Source organism: Ictalurus furcatus, chromosome 3 (genome assembly GCF_023375685.1).
Source record: "Ictalurus furcatus strain D&B chromosome 3, Billie_1.0, whole genome shotgun sequence".
Lineage (NCBI taxonomy): Eukaryota > Metazoa > Chordata > Actinopteri > Siluriformes > Ictaluridae > Ictalurus > Ictalurus furcatus.
In genome coordinates this window covers 18,847,295-18,872,259 of record NC_071257.1, presented here as the reverse complement: position 1 = coordinate 18,872,259, position 24,965 = coordinate 18,847,295, and the positions used below count along the sequence as shown (strand labels likewise).

General features: G+C 36.5%; 1 protein-coding gene across 1 annotated transcript; it reads left to right on the top strand.

The window, feature by feature from the left end:
- The first annotated feature begins 10,244 nt into the window (after positions 1-10,244).
- Positions 10,245-23,034, top strand: golga7bb (golgin A7 family, member Bb). The gene is made up of 5 exons (XM_053620177.1): positions 10,245-10,256; positions 16,106-16,231; positions 17,836-17,988; positions 20,435-20,536; positions 21,767-23,034. The coding sequence occupies exons 1-5, from the start codon at positions 10,245-10,247 to the stop codon at positions 21,848-21,850; spliced, it is 477 nt and encodes a 158-aa protein (XP_053476152.1). The 3' UTR covers positions 21,851-23,034.
- Positions 23,035-24,965: the final 1,931 nt, after the last annotated feature.

Here is a 24,965-nt window from a genome sequence, read left to right as displayed (position 1 = left end):
CCAGCAACCATTCCAGGGTCAATGTCTCTGTGAGCACATCTTTCCCCATTCTAATATTTGAAGTGAATATTAACATAAAGTGAACATTTGCATTTGCAAAGTTGAATCTACCTCAATCTAGCTTTCTTTTTTTTGCACTTTAAGTTCTTCCTTGAGGATTTTTTTGCAGTTGCCTATTGAAAATGAATAACTGTGAAATATCATATGGTGATATTGTGTTGTACGGTAACTGACATGAAATATCATGAATTTAAGTAGCATCATTAAGATTTTGGCTTTTGAAGTCCCCAGATTATCATTTTTATTGTTTTTTTTTTCCTGATTGATTTTCCCTCTTTTCTATTAAACCAATAATAGATGTTCAGTGCTATTTATTGTTTAAACAATCAATCTAACAAATACACACCTGGGTAACAAGAAACACCTGTCAGTCATATGATTAAAATTGGTTGGTCTGATACAAAAGGTTCTATTTTTTAAGTTGTTTTACACATCTAGATGTAATTACTAGGAAATAAAAGCTGAAATCATAAACTCTCATCTCATATCCATCATTTGATCTTAAACCCATATGCCACTGGTGTACAGCACAAACAATGAACTGGCCTTGTCGTTCCAATAGTTTTTGGATAGGAGTGTATATAGTGTAGGAGCTAGATTTAACTAGTAATGTTGCATGGTTTGTTTGTGTTGCTATTTGTGACTCAGTCAGACAGATCTTCATTAGTTATTTATACAGCCTTCTATTTTTGGCATGTTCACCTCTTCATCTCTTCTTATTTTTATGAGGTATGAGAAACCATGAAACCATAGCAATAGTATAGGCTGCATGTTCCAATACGTCACTCTGTAGATATTTACACTGTAATGTTTTCCTGCAGGAGCATGAAGAGGACACTCTGAACAAAAATATTTCCCCTGCTCTGCCCTGCCTTAATGGAAATTTAAACCTTTGTGTAAGGGCAGTTAGCCTCTGTCTTCCCTTTTAAGGGGTTCTCAAGGACCCTGTGAAAATTTCAGTGCCTGATTTCATGGAACATAAAGATGTATGTGTATGTGTGTGTTAAATGTGCTCCAGTAGACTAATTAAAAGGAGGCTATAGTCACAGTGTCATGTTCTTTAATGAGGAGTAAAGTTGCTATAAGGGATTTAAGGGATTAAATACTTTGGCTGAAATGTTTTTACATTCTGATAGTGTTCACTCAAATTTTCTGTGGGGGAAAAAAATCTCTGTGACTGTCCTGGACTCAATTAGGAAACTTCTTGGCAAGAACGGACTCCTCCGTGTCTGTTAATTATTTGGCAAATGCTCAGGCAGTCTGTACAAGGGTAGGTTATAAATGAACAGGAAGGATATTACTAAATTGATGGAATAGGAGACAAGACCATGATTATGGCAGAGTTGATATATCTTATGGAAGCAATCACAGAGCAGGCTGACAATGAAACAAAAAATTTGGGTTCCACCATTACCTACAAGCGGGTATTCAGCCTACTTCTGAATTTTTGTTTTAAATATGTGAGTATATATTTGAACGTAGCTTACAAAAACACTGCTGTGCATATAAACTTTTGATTTATTCAATCAGTTGCACAACTATCTAATTCTACAAATTGAATCTATGGAGATGGTGCTATATTACCTGATTTAGAAATAGGTGTGTCTCGGTTAATGTGGAAGTGTATGTCTCTGCAATGGGAGACTTTTTGAGAGAGGTTTGAATGGAATCAATAATTCTTAACACCAAAACCCTTTCCTAATTAGAAAGGCTTTAGACGAAATACATTTGTAGCCTGTTATATTTATATTACTTCTTCTATATGAGTCATCTAATTTAGCTGCATCTAGGATGATATAGGATTTGTTTACCTGATTGCTTAAAAGGTATTTGAGTTTGCTTTCATCATTTTTGCAAGTACATTATCCTATATTGTGCTCTGATGGCCCTGACTGAAACGGAAATGTTTTTGCTGGCTCCTCTTGGTTGATGGCTGTAGCTTCACCAGAACATCTGGTTTTCATGGAGTGCACCATGGAGTGCAGCAAGAAGAAGAGAGTTTGTGTTCTGGTGTTATTGTACTTTCAGCACCATCCTCAGCAAGTCCAGGTACAAATCTGTAACTGATCATTGACTAACCAGTATTGATCCATTCTACCATATCCTAGAGTTTCATTCATGTGAGTTCTCTTTTTGCAGTTGCCATATTTGAGAGTAAATTTTCATTGTGCTTCCCTGCACAATGGAAAAATAACAAGAGGTGAAAGATTGCTAAAATCAATCACATTACGTCCAAAGAAAAAAAAGGCACTTCTGGTAATATTCACATTAAACATGGGGAAAAATATGATCTCAGTGACTTTGACACATGACATGGTTGGTGTTGCCAGACAGGCTGTTTAATATTTTTAAAACTGCTTATCTCTGTGCAGCATTGAAAAAAAGACCAAGCGATTGTTTTCCAATATTCAACTGTCTATTTTTGTGAGCCGGTGCTCATTGTAGCCTCAAATTCCGGTTCTTGGCTGATAGACGTCAAACCCAATGTGGTCTTCTGCTTGTGTTCCTAATAAAATGGACTGGCAGTGAATACAGACACAATAACACTGATGGAGTCAGTCCCCTATTCATCGGTCAAGCACGGTGGAGGGAGTGTCATGGCTTGGGCTTGCATGCTGCTTCTGGAACAGGCTCACTATAATAATTAGTTACATAATCGTTATTGATTATGTAACTCGTGATACTAGCAGCAGAATGAATTAAGAAGTCTACAGAAACATTCCTGTCTGCCAATTTACAGAAAAATGCATCCAGCCTAATTGGGAGGAACTTCTTCATGCAGCAACACAATGACCCAAAACACAGTGCCAACACAAGAAAGGAGTTCATCAGGGGAAAAAGTGGAAGGTCAAAATAGCTGTAATTATACAATGTCAATGTCACACCACTTTATGAGATTTACATTTATGTCATTTGGCAGACTCCATTATCCATCTATGAAATCTTTATAAATAAATAAATACATCCTGATAATGGTTCACTAGGTCACATACTAAGATTACTATCAATCTAAAAAACCTTGTTGGGGAGGTAGATTAGTATGAAAAACATACAGACAATGCAAGAATTTTTAATGAGAAATTCATCTTTAGTCATTGTTTAAAGACAGACAGCTGTTCAGACATCAGAGGGAAGTTCATTCCACCACCAATGTACCAGGACAGAAAAGAGCCTTGATGCGTGCCTTCCTTGTACTCTGAAAGATGGTTGGTCCAGTCGAGCAGTGCTAGAGGATCAGTGGGAGTATGGTGCAGTGCGGGGTGTGAAAAGTTAATACTTATGCATAAGTATTTCATATTAACAAGTGTGCAAATGTTTTGTTTTGAGTTGCTGATGTGCCTTAAACACAACTTCTGATTTGACTTATGCTGCATAATTGTTGCTATTAAAATGTGTTTCAAAATAGGAAACATTAAGCATCCTTCATATATAAGTTCAAAGAGGTTTTTTTTTTTTTTAATCTATAAAGCTGGTGTCACATTTTGCTCACTTTAATCCATATATGTGAACAGAAATTTGGCAAATAGATTCAGTTACTTGTATAAGTTTCATTTGCAAGTATGATGAACAGTTGCCAGTGTTTGAATTCTTTTGCCATTTTGCTTGCATCACACTGATTTAGTTTTAATATTTTAGTTGAAAATTAATGTTGGCCTTTTCAATAAATTCTTCTCAATTATGATTTAGTGTTTCTATTCCCAAGAGAAATAACTGGGTAGCAGATGAATCTATTCAATAAAAATGATTATTATAACATCTGTTTTTTCTATCATATTACAAGACCTACATATTATTTTTCATCTGAAGCTAGAGCAGTTTTGAGTGAGAAGTATATAATGATTATTATAGACAACTTGGGTAAATAATATAATATATTGTAATATACATACAGTGTATATACACACACACACACACACACACACACACATATATATATATATATATATATATATATATATATATATATATATATATATATATATATATATATATATATATATATATAAATTATTTATTTATCTGTACACATGCTCCTGTCGTGTTATTTAATTACAGTGTGAAATTATGATGTGATGCCCCTACTCTGATACCTCTTGATCACTTTGGAGCCTTTGTGTGTGCCAATTATCTTACAATGAAATTCCACATCTTGCTACTCATAAACACACCTGGATAGTCTAACATTACATGCTTAATCATGTCATGAATTCCAAGAATGAACTCCCAACCCTGTTCTCTATTTTAATCCTACCTTTCATAATTTAATTTCCTGGCTTGCTCCTTAGGGCCTGAATCCTTTATGCAAAGTTTTTTTTGTTTTTTTTGTTTTTTTTGTGCAATATTAGGTCTGAAAGCGCAATAGAAATAAAAGTTATTTAACTATTTTGATATTTTAACATTGTGGCAAATCATTTATAAGAACTCCAGCAAACCTAGAAAGTATCTATCACAGACATTTTTGTCCACATTTCTCATGAATCTATGATGGTTGCTGGTTTTGGGTTGTTGGATCTCAAAATTAAATGCTCAATTCTCAAGTTTGTGACACTGTGACAATCTGTACTCAAAAAAGAATACTGTGCATCTGTTTTCATCTGCATCAGTAAGCTGGTGATTTCTACCAATAAAACAACGTGATTTCTATAAGAAAACTAACGATTGAATAAATTTGACACTGCACTGCATTCCACACACTTGTTTTTTTAAAGAAAAAAGAAATGAACTGATTTGATTGGATATTATAGCAGCACACCTACCCACACTTCATGATAATGTATTCATTCTAACCCAAACCCAGTTTTACAATTACATCATTCTGTTATGATAAGATGGTATCCTTATCATTCTGCTTGCATTATGATTGTAAATAGGATTCTAATTCTGAAAATTAATTTTTAAAGAATATACTGTCACTATTTATCAATACACTATTTACCACATTTCAAACACCAGAGCCTTCCCATTTCGTCTCTGTTCTCCATAACTACAGATATTTAGAATCTCTAAGAAAATGGGGTCTGTCTTTTTAGTGCAAAACCACCCAGAAGTGCAGCCCAAGATTTCTATTACAATCACTTCAACCCACAGTCAATTAATCAGAGCAATGGCTTGAACTTGCAATATCTGTATAGACAAAAATACTGATTGTAGGCAATGAATAATTGATACCACTAGGATTCGGATCGCTTCCCAAACGAATCCTTATGAAGTGTAATGTCTCAGGACCAGAATCATCCCAGACACAGTGTTGGAATGACTGCTGTTGGGTTTAAAGGGTGTCATCCCTTGTCCATTTCATCATTTCTCTCGCTTACCAGATGTGCTAGGCCATGACTCCAACGTTTCCTCCCACATCTGCCAAATTGCTCTTGCTACAGATGAGAACAGTTGTCCTGTTTTCATTTTGATATATAGTGTACTCTTTGACCCCAACACGCTTCTTTATTATTTTAATTGTTTTCTTCTCCAAAACAAATAGATGGTTATTTCAAATGAACCAATTGGCTGAGTGTTTTCCTGTTGTATTCACATAAGACAAAGCATTATGATAGCACAATTTAACGTTTTGTCTGCAATTGTTCCATACATTCATGAAAACTGTGGTAAGCATTGCCAACTGCAGCACCATACAACACAACATGGGTTGATCCATGACATACCCATGACATTCCTTGACATGACTGTTTTTGTTTGTTTGATTGATTTCCCAAAGATTCCATGTAAACAATATATATATATATATATATATAGAGAGAGAGAGAGAGAGAGAGAGAGAGAGAGAGAGCGAGAGAGAGAGAGAGAGAGAGAGAGAGAGAGAGAGAGTTTTTCAGAATTGTTGTTTCCTGGCTTGATCTGATTTCAAGTCAACATAAAGGCAGATTATATTTGTGGTGGCACAATGCCTGGAAAACTATGCACACGCACATACAAACACACAGACACACTTCATAGAATTATTTACTGTAGTTATACAAATGTTTGGGGAAGGTAACTTGGATCAAACTTAATCAGAATGAAATCAACAGCCAGGTGGAATTTTATTGCTGAGATGCTGGATCATAGCACAGATGGTGCAAATTAGCTTTGGTCATTATCTACAAAGTATCCACCCACTGTCCTCCTGTCTCCAGAATGCTTTTTTCCACTCCCTTAACTGACACCCAGTCCTGTGGAATTTCAGTTGACAGCTACAAACAATTTCATATAATTTAGAAAGAATTTCATATAATTCAAAAATCCTTGAATAATCACTTTGTGTGTGTTCTGCATTCTATTAAAAATAATTCCTGCCACAAGTGCAGTGTTATTCACTGGGTGTAAAGTTTATACATACAGTTATTTTTTCATGAATGCTATTCATTTACGCATTTGGAACAAAAAAATTTAAGACACTATGCTGTTTATATTATATTATATTATATTATATTACAGAACTAATTACAGAGCCAAAAGTTGCTATACCATTTATCATTATTTTTTTGCTTGTTTGTTTGTGCATTATATATATATATATATATATATATATATATATATATATATATATATATATATATATATATATATACATACATACTCACGTTTCACAGACATTTGTAGAACAGAAATGTAATAATGAGTCCCTGAACAAAGGGGGTGGGGGGTCAATATTAAAAGTAACAGTCAGTCTCTGGTGTGTTCACCAGCTGCTTTAAGAACTACAGTGCATCTCATCCTCATAGATTGCACCAGATTTGTCAGTTCTTGCTGTGAGTTGTTACTCCACTCTTCCACCAAGGCATTCGCAAGTTCTCCATCATATCTGGGGGGATACATTGTTACATGTAATTTTTCACTGCAAGGATGATCAGCTATCCTTACTGTCTCCCTGTAGCACTGTCTTAGGTGTCTAACATTACAGACATTGCAGTTTATTGCTCTGGCCAAATCTGCAGTCCTCATGCCTCCCTGCAGCAGGCCTATGGCATGTTCACGCAGGTGAGCAGGAACCCTAGGCATCTTTCTTCTGGTGTTTTTCAGAGTCAGTAGACAGGTCTCTTTAGTGTCCTAAGTTATTGTAACTCTGACCTTAATTGCCTACAGCCTGTAAACTGTTAGTGTCTTAAGGACTGTTAAACAGGTGCATGTGCAATAATTGTTTATGGTTCATTGAACAAGCATGAAAAACATTGTTTAAACTCTCTCCAATAAAGAACTGTGAAGCTTATTTGGATTTTACAAAATTATCTTTAAAATAATACAGTCTCCTGAAAACGGGACGTTTCTTTTTTTCTTTGCTGATATATATATATATATATATATATATATATATATATATATATATATATATATATATATATCCACTGACGAAGGCACAACCGACATGCTAGCCAAAATATTCCATGCATGGAGACTTTTAGGACACCCTGTAGTAGTAATTGCTGTCATTCATTACATAATGCCTAGGACATCTCTCTCGCTCACCTCAAACACATGCTGCCAAACAAGACACATGCTGCCCCTTGGTTGCAGTTAATTTATGAGTCAGTATAAATGTACAACAAATGTAACATGTGCTGTGTGAAATTTCTCTTTAAAATACATACATAGTGGGATGAAACTGTTGTGAAATCTGTTTGACATTAAAATGAAGCAGCATCAGTGGATATAATGCTCAGGATGGCAAACTCTGGGAGGAATTCAGCCTGTAACCAGACAAGAAATTTTTGCAAGTTTTATTTTCTCTTAAATTTAATTTCATTCAGTTTCCATTCAGTATATACTACAGATAAAAATAGATATTGTGTGAATGGTTTTATGACTTGATCCCCCAGACAATGGCTAAATCATAATGGTGTTATTTAGCTTGGTGTAGGTTTTATTTTCAAAGCAATTATACTCTTGACCTTTGATTGTGTCAAAGATGATATAATGACTGGAACAATAACCTTGATTCAGTACTGGATGAGATGCAAAAAATAAAATGTAAAATAAAAAAGAAGAACAAAGTTGTTTGTCAATGACAATTTATAAATAAATTAACAATCTAATAATTTTATTTTTTATTTTTAATACTTGGGTGCAAATCCTTCACAGATAATGACTGCCTGTCTGGAACCCATAGACATCACCAGATGCTGGGTTTTTTCCCCTGGTGATACACTGCCAGGCCTTTACTGTAGCTGTCTTCTTGGGACACTTCTTTGTTTTAAAAAAGTCTTGGGTGCTTTCGAAATATGCTTCAGATTATTGTCCATCTGCAGTGTGATGTGTCGTCCAATGATTTTTGAAGCATGTAGATGAATATGAGCAGATAATACAGTCATATACATTTCAGAATTCAGTGGAACAATGAGTCAGTTGAGCACCCAACTGTCCATTTACTTTTGGTGCCTTAAAAAAAGGTGGGGGCGGGTGGGGGACATATATAAAGTGCTGTAATTCCTACAGCGTTCATGCAATCTGGATATAAGTACCCTCATTTTAAATCTGAAAATCTGCATTTCAGTTCATATTCATTATTTAATGTCAAATACAATATACTGTACTGTATACAATTCAGAGAGCTGAAATAGCAATAACTTTGTCAATGTCCAAATATTTATGTACCTGGGTGTATAACATTTTTCATAATTTCACACATATAAATGTATTCATTTCTGGTGCTAAAAACATGAAAGTAGGCTGAATTATAAGTAGCCTGGAATCATATGTGGTAATATTATTCATCATAACTGATGTTTTTATATGACTTGGAGTTCATTATTTCTTTATACAGCATATACAAAATTAAAAGGAATTTAGGCTGCTTTGGCTGTTGCTACCAGAGAGGTGGGTCCATTAAAACTCATTCAGTCATCTGTCTCTTTTCTCAATTTATTTCAACATGTAGGAGTAGATATTTCCCATTGATGACAAGTGCTGGTAATTGTTGGTTTCTAATAAAACCATACACAAAGAGAAACAATTAATGTAATTCCCACACTTTAACATGTCTTAAATCACACACCTGAAATCAGCTTTAACAAATCCAATAAATATGTATGATCAAAGAAATCTACACATAATTAGACTTCAGAGCATGCACAATATCAAACACATCATACTTGAAATCAAACAAACAAGCAAGCGAAAGAAACTTACATTGTCAACTACTCAACAATTCCACATAGGTCATGTCTGAATCAAGGAGAGGTGGCTTCTTGCATCCACTGAGACTAAGGCTTAATTAGTAAGAAGCCACAGATATTCATTCACATTAAGATTTGGCCAGCTAATCAAATCACATGATGGTAGAAGAATTTTCTAAACAACAAAAGCCTCAGTGCTCAGTGAACATTTATAGTAAGGCCAGCTGGGAATAAACCATTTTTGTAAAGGATAATTCAGTACTGTATGTGTAAATTCAACACACTCATGAAGAAGATGAAGAAGAAGAAGACGACGAAGAAGAAGACAAAGATGAAGAAGAAGAAAAAAGAGGAAGAAGAAGAAGTAGAAAAAGACGAGGAACAAGAAAAAAAGAATAAGAAGAACAAGATGACAAAGGAGAAAAAGACAAAGAAGAAGAAGAAGAAAAAGATGAAGAGGAAGAAGAAAAAGATGATGAAGAAGAAAAAGACAAAGAAGAAGAAGAAGAAAAAGATGATGAAGAAGAAAAAAGATGAATAATAATAAGAAAAAGACAAAAAGAAGACGAAAACAAGAAGAAGACGAAGAAGAAGTAAAAGAAGAAGAAGAAGAAGAAGAAGAAGAAGAAGAAGAAGAAGAAAATACAAAGAAGCAGAAGAAAAAGATGAAGAGCAGGAAGAAGAAGGAGAACAAGAGGAAGTAGAAGAATAAGAAGGGGAAGAAGAAGAAGAAGGGGAAGAAGAGGAAGAAGGAAAATAAGAAGAAAAAGGAGAGAAGGAGAAGAAGAGGAAGAAGAGGAGAAGGAAGAAGAAGAATAACTGTGGGGATTTTTACTGTATATACTGCGCTTTGTAGCCTTGTGTTTTTTCTACCAGTTATCCTGCAGGGACTGGTATATATATATACATATTACCTTGAGGACCAAAAATAAACGCTGTAATTATCCTTCCTTGCCTGACACTAACTACACGCGCGTGCGCGCGCACCGTCTTGATTTAACCCTGCGCGCGAGACTGATTCAATACTCTGCTGATCCTCACGCGAGTGGAGCAGCACTGACTCTTTTTCATGGCAACATGGCGACAGAGGTAAGATGCTGTTTATCACACACACACACACACGCGCGCTACACCTGTATGCTTCGCTTCTTTTGGTATTGGTATGTACGTGATAAACCTTAAGGGTTGAGGAGAAACGTTTTCTGTTCATTATTTTCTGTGAAGCTGAAAGAGGGCAGGTCTTTATAGCAGTAAGTTGCAGGTACGTGCTGGAATGTATTATAAACAGCACAGTTTATCATGTTGAACAGACAGAGCTGACGTGATTTAACGGAACGGCGGGTGCAGCCGTGAATAAGCTGCACCCGCTTTATATATATATATATATATATATATATATATATATATATATATATATATATATATATATATGAATTCAAATAAAGTTGGACATTAAAATTGTACGCAGTTGTCTTAGTTTAAACATTCTCCATGGCTAAGGTTGAGGAACTCTTTAGGTTTAACTGTCAGCACTGTGGACAGCGGTTTCATTGCGTGTGTGTTTAGTTTCTAACATCCAAACAGCAATAGAGTTTCTAGTCATTTATGTATGTATGTATGTATGTATGTATGTATGTATGTATTTATTTATTCACCAGGAAGTTATACTCATTCTGTCAAACTCCACTTTAGTTTTTAGACAGAGCGCACCTGTTATTGTCTTGACTTTAATCACATGACCGGAAGCACCGCTGGGAGTCCTGTCTGAAGCGCTGATCATGATGTCATGGTGCTGATGTTTAATATAACCTTCTGCGAGTATATGAAATGTATACAGGACGAGAAAGTCACAAATATCCTGTAAACAAAATCAATACAGAAAGAATAAAATAATTAAGTAAGCAACCACTAGCATGCATGGAAATTTAAATTCCGTTCATCTAAATCTTATGCCTGGTTGTCAGGTTGTCCCAAGAGTCTCCATACATAGGGGAAATTAACACTTTTTAGCAAAATGTCATATTTTATATAAGACATATATAAAATTTTTCAGATAGCTTTAAGAATGACAAAAGAAGAACGTATTGAAAACATTCTTGAGTGTGATGAAACATGGCAAGCACATCACACACAACACTGTTGCCAAATTATTAACAATTTCAAAACCAAGACGTGGACGTCCACAAACATCCACTGATGAAGGCACAACCGACGTGGTGCTGGCAAACATAGTCCCATATATATGAGACTTTTGGGACACCCTGTAGATGTTATTGAGTACCTGTTTTTACTCATGTTATCATCAAGCAACAAAGTGATAATGTTTAGGTATCTGTATGAATTTGATAGCAACACACCTCCACCATATTTAGTATGAAACAAGTGTCTGATAATTAAATCCCCATTCTAACATATCATTAAGTTGTCTTTAGATTTATAAGGTTCTGTCTTAGAGACAAGCTGTTCTGAGATATGGTGCATAAAAGTTTTCAGGGCTCTGTGCAGTCCACACAAGATCTTCTGCTCTACCCTTGGCAAGCCTTGTTTTCATAGTACTCGCTTTTTGCACAGGGGCATTGTCATGTTGGAACATGTTTTTTGGCCACTTAGTTCCAGTGGAGGGAAATCTAAATATTGCAACATACAAAGACATCCTATTCAATTAAGTGTTTCTAACTTTTTTGGCGAAAACATGAAGAGGGCCAACATATAGGTGTGAGGATCATGTCTCCACAAATATTTGGACATGTAGTGTACATTCCAGCTTGAGATCTTGCTGATGACTGATTATACGTCCACATACTTATTTTTATGTTCATTCATTCAATCATGTATTCATTCATTCATCTTCTGTAACCACTTTATCCTTTTCAGGTGGGCCCAAGGCAGGAGAATTCAACCCAGATGTGACACCAGTCCATTGGAGGACTGGTGTCACTTGCATGTTTTTGGACAGTGGGAAAAAACCAGATAACCAGAAGGAAACCGAAGCAAACACAGGGAGGAACTATGAAATTCCGTGCAGACAATAACTCAAGCTCAGGATCGAATTATGAGGTGGCAAGGTTACCCAGTGCACCACCATGCAGCCTATCTATATCTTCATTTCTCAGATTCCAGTATATCTAGCTTTATGCCAAAATTCAAAGCATTTAAGAATGTGTGCAGGGCAGCATGGTGGCATAGTGGGTAGCATTGCCACCTCACAGGATCCCTGATTTTATCCAGAGCTCAGGTTTTATGCAGAGTTTGCATGTTCTCCATGTCTATGCACAGGTTTCCTAAAGGTGCTCTGGTTTCCTTCCACCTCCCAAAACATGCTGGAAGCTAAATTGCCTCAAGGTGTGAATGAGTGTGTGCATGGTGCCCTGCAATGGATTGGCACCCTATTCCCTGTCTCATGCCCAGTATTCCAGGAATAGGCTCCAGATCCACCACAACCCTGACCAGAATAAAGCAGTTAGTGAAGATGAATGATTGAACATTCATGCCTTCAAGTGTGCATTCATGCCTTCAAATACATTCTTAACTCAAAGCAAGTGGACATTTGTCAGAAAAATGCTCAACTGTCATAAACAATACTGTCACACTCTGGCTTTAGGCTTGTTATGATCTTGTTGTCTTACATTATGTTCATGCCAACGATGCCTTTATGTCTCACATTCTGCAGTGCACCGCATCGTTATCATGCATATTTCAGTGCATCATTTATATGCACCAAATGTTTCCTCCTTTGGTCCATTGGTTAATCTTACATTCACTGTGAAATGCACTAAGTTGTTTCTAATTCTAGTTCTGTGTACTTCCTTATCATTTCATTTATAAATTCTCTTCTTGATAGACAGCTGTCCATGTTTTTGGGATTCTTCTGCATCATCAGTTAATTCTTTTTATATTAGTAAAAAGAAGTTGTCCTAGATTTTCCTCCACTGTTATGGTACAGAGTCAGAGAGCACTATAACCGCTGCATGATTATTGAATTCATTAGGCTGTACTGTGAGGATACATTACTCTGCATGTGGGGAATTTTGCGTACTTTGAATTAGCTTCATGAGCAATAATTGTTTGATTAAGTTTATTCAGAGGAAATAATAAGACTAATGAAGGCTACCCAATAGTTAAATTTTAAAGGAGCCGACGCAAACATGCACAAATATGTGTATCTAGTAGTGGAAAAGATTCTTGCACCTGATGGATGGCATGATACATGACATGTCATTTAGGCATCAAACTGTTTCACTCCATTGCATCAGAAAGGTGTTCACACTGTATGAAACAGGAGGCAGTGATGGTTTAGCGGTTAAGGCTCTGAAGGTCGGAGGTTCAAGTCCTGGGTGCCACTGTTGGATCCTTGAGCAACCCTTAACCCTCTCACTGCTCCAGGGGTGCCATATCATGGCTGACCCCAATTGGCATGCTGGACCATGCAAAGAAAGGAGTTTTACTGTGACTAATTATCATTATCAAACCTCACAACACAGGTGCTCACACTGTGCAAAAAGTCACCTTAGTCTGAAAATGGTGATAAATGTGCAGCACTGATTTTGCACAGTTTAATGCACTGAAAGAAAATGGTGAGCTACATAATATATACACCTGCTGCCACTGTTCAATTAACACAAGAGACAAGTCTACAACATGTGAATACGGTTACCAAGCAACATTACCACGGATGACAGCAATGTCACAAACAGACTTTAACTGTCAGTGTTAACAAGGCTTCTGATGCTACATGGCATCTGATTAAGTTTTCTGACATGCCGGAAAATTGTGCTGACCACGGAAACAACGCTGAAATGCATTTATCAGATATAGTTTAACATCTCACACTGCATAATTCATGATGTACTGTAGCCACGATTTTAAAAAATCATGAGTGAAAGCAAAACTGTCTAAATGGCTACAAAATTGTAAGCTCAGCTTAAGGGGTGCAACTTTGTATGGTTTTCATAGAATGGCTTATAATGGCTGCTCAAGTGAGAACCCACAACTCTGAGGCATATTCTTTCTATGCATAGTGCTTTTATTAATAAACCTTCATGCACTGATAAATTCTAACAATTTCTAGAGCTAGATCTACTAACTGCAGTGATGCGAAGGGGAGAAGTCATAGAAACGCACGCAGCACAAAATGACGCATAATTATGTGTAAAAACCAGTCACTAACAGATACATCAGGAGGGGGATGAACTAAGTAACATCATCATTTACTCCTGCCCACTGACAGCTGGGGAACCAACCAGGAAGTAAACACCAAACTGTGTGTCAATGCTACAATATGTAGCATCAGTCGGCCCTGTTTAAATTCAGTCAGTGGCCCTGTTGCTCACTACTGCTTTTGATCCCTCTACTCTGTTCCTCTACAGAGATTCCCTTCTATATTTGTAATGTCCATGACCAACATTTGTGCCTTCCAGAGTTTTAACAGAACAGTACTGAGTTGGCCGTTCTGAGGCTTCTGTGGATTTACAGTTACTGAGTGTAAATCCCAAAGAGCGATGGCAGCAGCAGATCTAAGTGAAGAATGTAATGTTAGTGCCATTTTACCCTCAGTTGGCTTCAACATGAACTCAAATTGCCAGTCTGTTATTTGGTGCTGAATGTTTCGTGAATGGGTGGTCTGTAAGCACCCTTATAGCCAGTCCATTTAAACACCAGCCTCTCAAAGCCATCTAACCTGCAGAGCCACTTGTTTGTCGCAAGTTTTGACTTTTGACCAGTGTTTCAAATTTCAGCCTCAAGGAGAAACTATAAATAATGATTCAATATCTAATTTGTAATAGTATAATTCAGGGTTGGCATATAGAATAACCTCAATTTATTTAAGTAAACATTATCTACAGACAAGCTGCTCCACTGTCTGTACGAGAATTATTCTTATGACTTCATGTCTTTAGAAAATAAATTTTTGTTTTATGGCTGAGTGTGTGTTTAATCTGATTTGGGCAACTATTAAAAAATAATTTCTTTATATGATCCATTAAGTTGATTTGGACTACAGACATTACATGGAGAGAATCCTGGCCTAATGGAAGAATTCATTTTGGCAAGCTTTCAGCTGACTCATTAAACGATTTCATAAAATTTCCGTAGGGCTGTGTAGAGATTTTATAGCTGGGCTTTAGCAAGCCATTGAGCTCATTTCACTTGTAGTACTAAAACTGCAACTAAGAACTTATGTGTAGCTTAAATTGGTTCTCATCACCATCATCATAAGTTGAGCATATGATGCTCTGCAGCTTTGTTTTATATTTTAACAATGAATATGGAACAGTTTTGATCAAGAAAATATCAAATTCAAGTTTGAAAATCTGTACTGAATCAATGATAATAAGTATTTTTAATATATAAGAACCAGAGCACCAGATACACTATTTACATCACATTAGTTGTTTTTTTTTCTCTCTCTCCATTCTTTAGTACAGTTGAATGCTATAATATGCACAGCGTGAGATGTTCACTGTTGGGAATGAGACAGTGTAGACTTAAAGTCCAGACAGTTACCTAATTTATGGAATTATTCAAATCTGCCTGCAGCCACTGCTGTTAGAATAATTTAATGCCGAAATATTAGGTTTCTGCTACATCCTGTTCTGTCTAGAAGGAGGAAAAGGTAAATATTGTGTTCTGGTAAATGGACAAAAAAATAATTTATCTCCCCACACCTACAGTATATACGTGGTGCGTATGCTTTATCCAAGCAGCTTTTAATACACACTGTAGGTCTATAATTCAGTGAGTGTTTTAGGCTCTCCATTATGAAAATTGATTAATGCTCTGATTTCCCTCAGAAACCCCTAAAACTATTGTGAATTGCAATAAACACTCCAAGTGAAAGCATTTATAATTCTTCCTTGTGCAAATGTAAAAATTCCAGAGATATGAATCATGATTTATACTTTGTGTGTAATAAATGTGTATTTTATCTTATGTTGTAGCTCCAAAACCTTCAGGATCTGAGGCATAGTGCCTCACTAGTCACCAAGGTGTTCATTCAGAGGGACTACACCGAGGGCACCGTTTGCAAGTTCCTCACCAAACTTCCAGCAGAACTCAACAGCAGGGTGGGTAGATCCTAGAGGTAACTATAAGCGTGATTACATAATTGAGGTGCCATTTGTGTCAAATATTTACAAATATGCAAGTGAAATAAAGGTAAATAAAAAAAAAACACTTTTTAAACATAAGTAAAATTATTCTTCAGCAACCCATGTGCATTGCTAGATATAAGAACTTAAAACGTTTTTTTTTTTTTTTTTTTTATTAAAAAGCACTTAGAAAACTGCAATTTTGCCAGTCTGAGCCCACAATATCTTTCTTGAAATAAGTCTCCATCAGTGAATTGTTGATAACTTCAACAAAATAGACATTATGCCTCGTTACACAAGTGCACTTTTTGACTATATTGCACACAGTTATATAAGGGAATTAGTTATGATTGCACGATCCAGTGCACAAATCCTCATCATCTTGAGGAGTTTTTCTTTGCCACCATCACCTCTGGCTTGCTCATTAGGGATAAATTTAAAATTTATATCCTGAATGTATATATTACTGTAAAGCTGCTTTTTGACTATTTCCATTGTTATAAGTGCTATACAAATAAATTGAATTGAATTAATTGTAAAATTTAAATTATTAAAATACTTCAAAAATCTCATTGTTTTTAAATTAATATTTGCATATCCATTTAACGTCTTATACTTGAAACTTTTCCATGAGTCATCCATTATAGGTTATGAACAATGCACATTGATTTACATTCTTGGCATTTGGCAGACACCCACTAACATTTATTTCATTTATACAACTGAGCAGTTGAGGGTTTGGGGCCTTGTTCAAGGGCGCAGCAGTGGCAGCTTGGCAGTGCTGGGATATGAACTCACGACTTTCTGATCAGTAGTTCAACATCTTAACCAGTTGTTATTAATCAACCCGGTTACAAGACCAAAATGCAGCCAAAACTGTAAAAATTAGATAGTTAACACCTTTTTTTGAAAGGTTATATGAATGGTTTGAAAATAATAATGAAGATGAATTTATTTACAATGGCTACGTAGTACCCCAATCATGAAATCACCCATTATGCTAGACTGTTAATTTACTACATACTTTGCAGATTTGTGCCTCCCATACATTTTAGGCAGTGAGAGAAATATGAAGACCAATCTTTCAGAAATACTAGTAAGTGATTAGTGTATCACACTCTCTATATTTATATGAGAAACTTGATGCCTTCAAGGGAGGATACTTGTCTTTTAAATGTCTAATAGTATCTCAACTGTAGCAACTAAAGCAAAGATTAATGACATTTACAAGCTAGATGACTTTTACACATGTCGACACTGGAGTAAAATCACTGAAGTATTCATAAAATATGACAAAGATGATAAATGATCCACACACAGACAGAAGTGCACAAAAGTGCTGCTTGGGAAGAGTTATAGATACCAGTTTGTGTGAACAAAAATTATTGCAGAAATGGGTGTGCAGTTTTTTTTTTGTTTTTTTTGATGACCATTTTGGTATATATGAAATCAGCAGACATTTGTAAATTTACCAGCATGCTCAAGAGGTTGTGCCAGTGAGTATTTATTTATTTAGTTAGTTAGTTAGTTAGTTAGTTAGTTAGTTATTTGTTTATTGCATGGACTTGATGTTTTTGTAGATTGAGCGGACGCTGTTTGAGGACACTGTGAAGACTCTCAATAGCTACTACGCAGAGGCAGAGAAGATCAGCGGTCAGTCTTACCTGGAGGGCTGCTTGGCCTGTGTGTCAGCTTACATTATATTCCTCTGCATGGAGACACGATATGAGAAGGTATTGAGATGTTCTTCCTTTAACCCATTTACTCCAGAATCAGCAGTTACCATCTTTATGCTCAAGTCCTTACACATAGCCAGCTTTGATGAAAGAGAAACCGCAGTCATCCAGAACTTGCAATGATTTTGTATTCAGTTTTGACGTGCTACCTCATTCAAGTGTGACCAAACAACTATTCAGAGGAACAGACGGAAATTGTTTATGAATGCACGTCAAAAGATGTTCTGATGTTTGATGTACTCGGCTCCGCCATGCTTACAAATGCATCCATTTACCTACATGTTCACATTGTGACTACATACTGAAGTGCTTGCACCTGTTTGTCAGTGACTGCACCTGAATTTCTGAGTTCTGTGCCATGGCCGATTCTAAAAGGCACCTAATTAACCTGTCCAGTTATGCTTTACCTGGCCCTTATTCACATGAAATAGAAATGAAATAAACACAATGTTCCTACAAGCCCAGGTTCTTTTTTATCCTCTTTCTTTTATCTCTTCTTTCTTGCTTAGAACTAACAGAAGCAGTCTTGTTTATGTTTGTTCTGATTTTCACATCAGTTGAATCTCATTAACCTGTGCAGAACATTGTTTAACAAACCCACTTTAGAAATAAACTATGATAAACTGCCACCCAGGAAGAATATTCTTGTCTGCTGCCTCAGCTGACAGAAGGCCACACATGAATAGACTTGGAAGGATGGCACGTATGCCCAAAGCTACCCTGATAAGCATTTTCCTCATCAAAGACAAACAATTGGGTCCATGCCAAGGAACTAAGAAATAGAATGAGTCATTTTAATGTATAAAAGATCAACGATGCTTAAGATCACTTGCAATATTGTATTAATTACAGATCACAGATGTCTGAGTTCTTTCTCCTAAACTTCAAAACTTAATAAGAGGATAGAGGAAGATTAACATAAGCATTTAATTTGATCGAGTTTCCAGAGACACATGAGTAAAGCATAATGTCTCATTTTATACTGGCAAAAAAATAATCTTTATTTGAAACAAACTTCAGAACAGCAGAAGCAGAAATATATGAGAAAATTGATCAGATCTCATTTCAAGTAGGACTTAAATATTTTAAAAAGTAAATAATAAGATTTAAAAAGCAATTTTCTGTAGAATGTTTTTTTCATCTGCATGAGATGTTTTTAAAAGTCTAACAAACATACTGGCTAAAAAAATACTATGGTGTATTTCAAAACAGTAGACTTTTCACACAGAAAATTATTTGACATAGGAGCTTTATAAAAGTTACAAGAATCTCATGGAGTTTATATATATATATATAAAATTAGGTAATTATAACAAAAGAATCAGGTGACATTAATTCTTTTAGTTGGACGCTTTGGACAAAGCTCAGATGTACATCACCATGCTCATTATGAATCTGTAGTTGACAGACTCATTTGCATATGGCAAATCCTTTAATCTAGCTGATATCAGTTCATGCTCATTAAACTCATTAGATCAGTTTATAATGTCTTTGCTCTGCACATTCACAGAAGCACCTTGCTTTCTTTCACAACTGATTATGTAGAGTGAAAAGGCACATAGTTTCATCTCAGTGGGAAAGCAACAGGCAGGCAACTGATGCAATATTTATTTGCAAAATCTAATTTTTTAGCTAAAGTTTTCAAGCCCTCATTAGGCTATATTCATCATTCATTCATTCATCTTCACTTTATGCTCGTCAGGATGGATCCGGAGCTTATCATGGTTCAAGGCCATAAGGCAGTACAAAATATCAATCATCAGAAGTTACACCAAAACAAGAGCACTAGGCAAGAGGCAAAGACAATTCGCAGGCAAACACCAACTAAACTACACAAACTAAACACTTCACAACAAAGTTCAAGTTCACATGGTTTATATAGAAGGCAGCACCTCATAAATGCCAGTTTATTTCAGGGCACAATACACACTTTTCACGCCTGTGGGTAAGTTAGCATAGCCAATCTGCCTACCTGCATGTTTCTGGACAGTGAGTGGAAACCAGAGAACTCAGAGAAAACGTGTACAAACACAAGGAGAACATACGAAACTCCACACAGACATTAACCCAAGCCCTTTTTAGGCTTTAGTGATGTTTAAAATAGTGCTAAATGTACAAAAAATGCATACAGTTCTTCTTGGAAATATGGCTAAAAATAACTCCTAAAAGTTATAACCGGCATTTTTACCAGAGCTATAACTATTGTCACACTCCTTGATAGGATTATAATTGATTATGTGATGAAGTGAAAAAAGGAGTACGTATAGGAGTATGTAGTGCATGTGTGCATCATAAATGTTTTATCGCTCCAGAGCTCCATGGAAACCATATCAGGCTGAAAGCCTCACATCTTCCAGGGAGATATTTTCCTCTAAATGATCTCTATTGTGTGATTTAGTCAACTCATTTATCATGTCCTTCCATTTTCTCTGTCACTATGCAGGTCTTAAAAAAGATCTCCATGTATATTCAGGAGCAGAATGAGAACATCTATGCACCCCGAGGACTTCTTATCACTGACCCTATTGAGAGGGGCATGAGAGTGGTATCCTTTATATAGATGGCTATCTCAAAGACGGGATCAAAGACTTGAATTTTATGCAAGCAGCTTCTGTGAGCCAGTGGACTGAGATGAAAAGGATGTAATATGTACATTTGGTTGATTGAAGACCAGACATGCTGTTACATTTTGAATCCTCAGCAATATTTTAACAGTGTAAGCTGATAGGGGAAGCAGAGAGAGTTACAGGAGTCTAGCCGTGGTATAATGAATACCTGAAACTCCTGATGATATGCAGTGCAAATCTCCAAGACCTTTAGATCACATGATTACCCAGAGGCTCTTGATTGAATTAAATAAGCAGTCTTTGGTAGTCATCCAGTCTCAGATGCCTTTGAGGCATGTTGAGTTTTGTGCTGAGACAGTAGTACTCCCAACAGAAGATGTGAACAACTTAAATGTTAAACATTTATGCAATTATTCAAATATTACACCCCTATTTAGTTGGACAATCAGAAAATGAAAAATTAAACTAGGTCTGCCTTTATCTGAATCAGATCAAAGGTCTACTTTGATCTGAATTTGCTCCTTTACAATGTGATGTGTAAACCAGAGTCTTCCTACTAATGTAGCTTAGGTTTTGGTCACATGTCTCTAGGTACAGTTCTCTAATCTATTCTTTGTAACAGGGGTGATTTTGTATTAGGATATGACAGTATCTCAAATGGACAATCAAACATGCCTGACAATGTCACTGTGTCTATCCACAATTCCTACTGTCTGGAGTATGTCTTTCCACACTGACCACCAACAACTCATCACAGGACTTTGAAACCTCAAACAGAGAATGACTGTAAATGATACCAATAGCGACTGTAAATGATAGCAATAGCTGGTCTTGCAGACGTTCCATGACATTAAATGTCATTATAACTGGTTAAAACACGACATGTTGCTAATAAATATAATCGAAAGCAACTCGCAAAAATGGTTGTATAGGTAGAATAAAACTGTGTTGGGCCACATCACACCAACCCTGCTAGGATTCTTCTCCTATAACAGCATACTCTGTTGTGCTATATTTCTTATTTATATTCAGTCATTTAGGCAATGAGTGAAATGCCTCAATAATAAATCTGTCCATAACACATATTAATCACCCAGTGTAATGCAAATGATTAAAAGAATGTTATTGCATATGATGTGCATTCAGCATTTGGGACTGTTCAAAGAATTCTGTATGTGCTGTTATAACCGTTGACTGTGATGGTTCAGATAGAAATCTCTGTCTTTGAGGATCGTAGCTCTTCCAGCTCCAGTTCCAGTGGCAGCTCCGCATCTGGCAGCAGTGCTCGGTGACTGGAGGAGCAGCACCAGGGGTACGGGTACCGAGGGGCCAAAGGGATTGCCAAGATCCGCATGTTGAAACATGAGAGCACCAGATTCTGAATTAAGAGAATGTCAAAGCCACTTATTCCTCCTTTTCTCTCTTTGCTATCACATAATTCACACAGTATGCACACAAACCCTCCCTCACTCCCATCCTTTCATCGTCTTCTGTGTTTCCATTAGCAACACACATGAACTCCATACACTATGTCCCACAAATGATGAAATAGAGAACAGGAGTCTATTTATATATTATAGGCAAAATACTTCTTTAAATGTACCTGCTACATTTCTCTCTATTCCTGTCAGTTGGACATTGTTATGCATTTGGCAACTGGGTTGAGTGCTGGATGATGGCCAAGCTCTCCGCATTCTCCTGTCTGGACTTCTTTAAGAGGCGTTGCCACAGTTCACTGCCGTTGCTGATCTTGTGCAGTGCTTGAGGCTTCTGTTCACTTGGCCAACTCTGCCATTCACCTGTGGCTCAGTGGTTTGCTGTTCTGTGGTGTGGGCAGCGAGCCCAGGCGGATCAAGTTCTCACGCGTCTCAGCTCATTGGGTATGCAAGCGAGCTTTAGCCCATCGAGGACCTTTTGTCTCCATGAGATGAAAGCTACTAGTAATTTTTTTCTTGTCCACGGAGCTGTGGCTGATGAATGTGTGTGTGTGTATGTTTGCACATCAGATAAGCTACATTTAGCTGATAAAATTCAGGGGAAGTTGAATCAGCAGCTGCTTAATATGAGCTCCTAAAAGAACAGCTGGCTCATGTGTAATGTTTCTGTGTTGGTCAGTTTTGCACTAATGATAGCTCCAGGCTGAACATCGCATAGCATCTTATGTATGTCTTTATGCATACTCAGCAACTTAAACCTGAAAACCATCATAAAGGCATTTTGATTTATACATCTTATACATCAAAGAGTCAGAATGGGTAAGATATGAGTGCATTTGTTATTTAGTTGAATTGGGCTCTGTGAACACACACAAAAAAAATCAGATTAACCAGAAGCCAGACATGGTATAGGGGATTTGTCATATTTAGTTGTTTACTCAGATCATATTCAAAAGAGAAGCTGATAAGCCAAATGTAACTGAACTTTGCATCAGAGAATTCTCAATTCTGGTGTATAGATCACCCACATTTATTATTATTTTAAAAAAGCATATGGATACATTGGGAATCAGAATTCCTACATGAATGGAATGTAACCTGATTTTCTTTCATTCATTTGTTCAGTCATTAATTCATCCTCAGTAACCATATTATCCTAATCAGGGTTGCAGTGAATCTGGAGTTCTATACTGGGAAGACTTGGTACGAGGTGAGGTCACTCCCTGAATGGGTCCCTTGCAAGGCACCTTGCACACACATTTACACAAAGGGCAATTTAGCATAACCAGTCCATCTAACATGGTGAGAACATACAAAACTTGATTAATGAATTGGGGACCCGAAGTTATAATGCTAATTAAAAATATCACATATTTCCTGCATTAAATTTCATTGTTGGTTAAACCATTTCTTTTAAGGCACTGTAATATGTGTGTTATATGTTCAGTTAGTCCAAAATGTGTGTTTACAACTGGTGGCACAACAGGTAGCATTGACGTCTCAGAGATCCAGAGATCCAGGGTCCCTCATTCAATCCTCAGGTTACTGGATGTGTGGAGTTTTTGTGCATGTCCATTCAGCTTTCTTCCAGGTTCTCCAGTTTAATCCCCCTTCCCAAAAGCATGCAAGTAGGTGGACTGGCTGTGATAAATTCCCCTTGTGTGTTAATGAATGGACGTGTGTGATGCCTTGCAATTGACTGGCCTTCCAGGGTGTATCCCTGCCCTGCACTGGCCAGGATAAAATGGTTACTGAAGGTGAATTAACAAATGAATGTACAATGTGGCTCCTCCTCTTGTTGGGAAGTCTAATTATCTCTCTTTTGCTCCAAATGTAGCATTATCTCCCAGGGCCAAGTTCAGACTGAAAACTACAGTTGTGAAATATACACATGCTTTAAGTGAGCTGCACATAAAGCCACCTTGTTGGAGTTATACATGAAAAATCATGATGTAATCATGTTTATCTCAGGACATTAAGTATGGGTTTCTTCACATATCACATATCTGTTGATCATTTCTATATTGCTTTCTGTTTCTCACCTGGATGCCCTAAAGCCCAAAAGCCCACTCCACATTCCTTCCCTATTGTGTCTTGCCTTTTTTTTTAAACCAAGACTTCATGGTGCTCATTTCAGAGCTTGCCATTAGATGACTAGAGCTCTAGTGTGAACCCTTCTGTGCCTGCTGCTTTCATGTTTCATCACTATGGAGATACCCAACCTGGTGCTGAGCAACTGGTAGCCAGAGAGCTGGCTGTAAATACATGACTTGCACTATAGATGCATGAGATACCTTCTGTTGGACTAGTAGTAATTTCAGTGGCCAAGTGAAAACTGTGTTTTCCTATAGTTAAGAATAGGTCTTCCCTGTGCTTGATCTAGAGAATTTAATTTTGTGTATACATGTGTAAAGTGAGAGTATAATCATGGGTGTGTTTGTATATACAGTGTCCTCCTGAATTTTTGGCACCTTTCACAACATAAGTTTGTAGAAAGTGAATATTACACAAATTAATTATAGTTTTTCACTCAAACAATAGGGAAAATTATTTGTTTTTGTCCTAACAAGAAAATCAAATTAGAACTACTTTTTTTTTTAAATAATAGTGTACTCTCAAAAATATATGTGCCAGATTTATTTACACCCTTAAGGAATAAACGCAAATAAATTGTCAGTCTGTTATTTTTCATTCGCAGTCTCCAGGAACTCTGCTGTTGCCTTGTGTTTCTGTGTTTCTCTGGGGTATAATCTGAGGTTGCACATATGTAAAACCCCTTTGTCTTCCATTACCATGGGAAAATTTCAGCACACAAGAGATAGACAGTTATTGACCTGCACAAATAAGGTAATGGCTATAAAAATATATAAACGTTTTAAAATACATTAAGTACATTTATTGGCATAACAAAAAGTTATACAGAACAAGAAATTTGGCAGGAATTGAATCCATGAGTACCCTGCCTCCACAC

Coding starts and splice junctions, on each gene's coding strand:
- golga7bb (XM_053620177.1), top strand. Junction 17,989..20,434: donor TGGAGACACGATATGAGAAG/GTATTGAGATGT, acceptor GTCACTATGCAG/GTCTTAAAAAAGATCTCCAT. Junction 20,537..21,766: donor TTGAGAGGGGCATGAGAGTG/GTATCCTTTATA, acceptor GTGATGGTTCAG/ATAGAAATCTCTGTCTTTGA.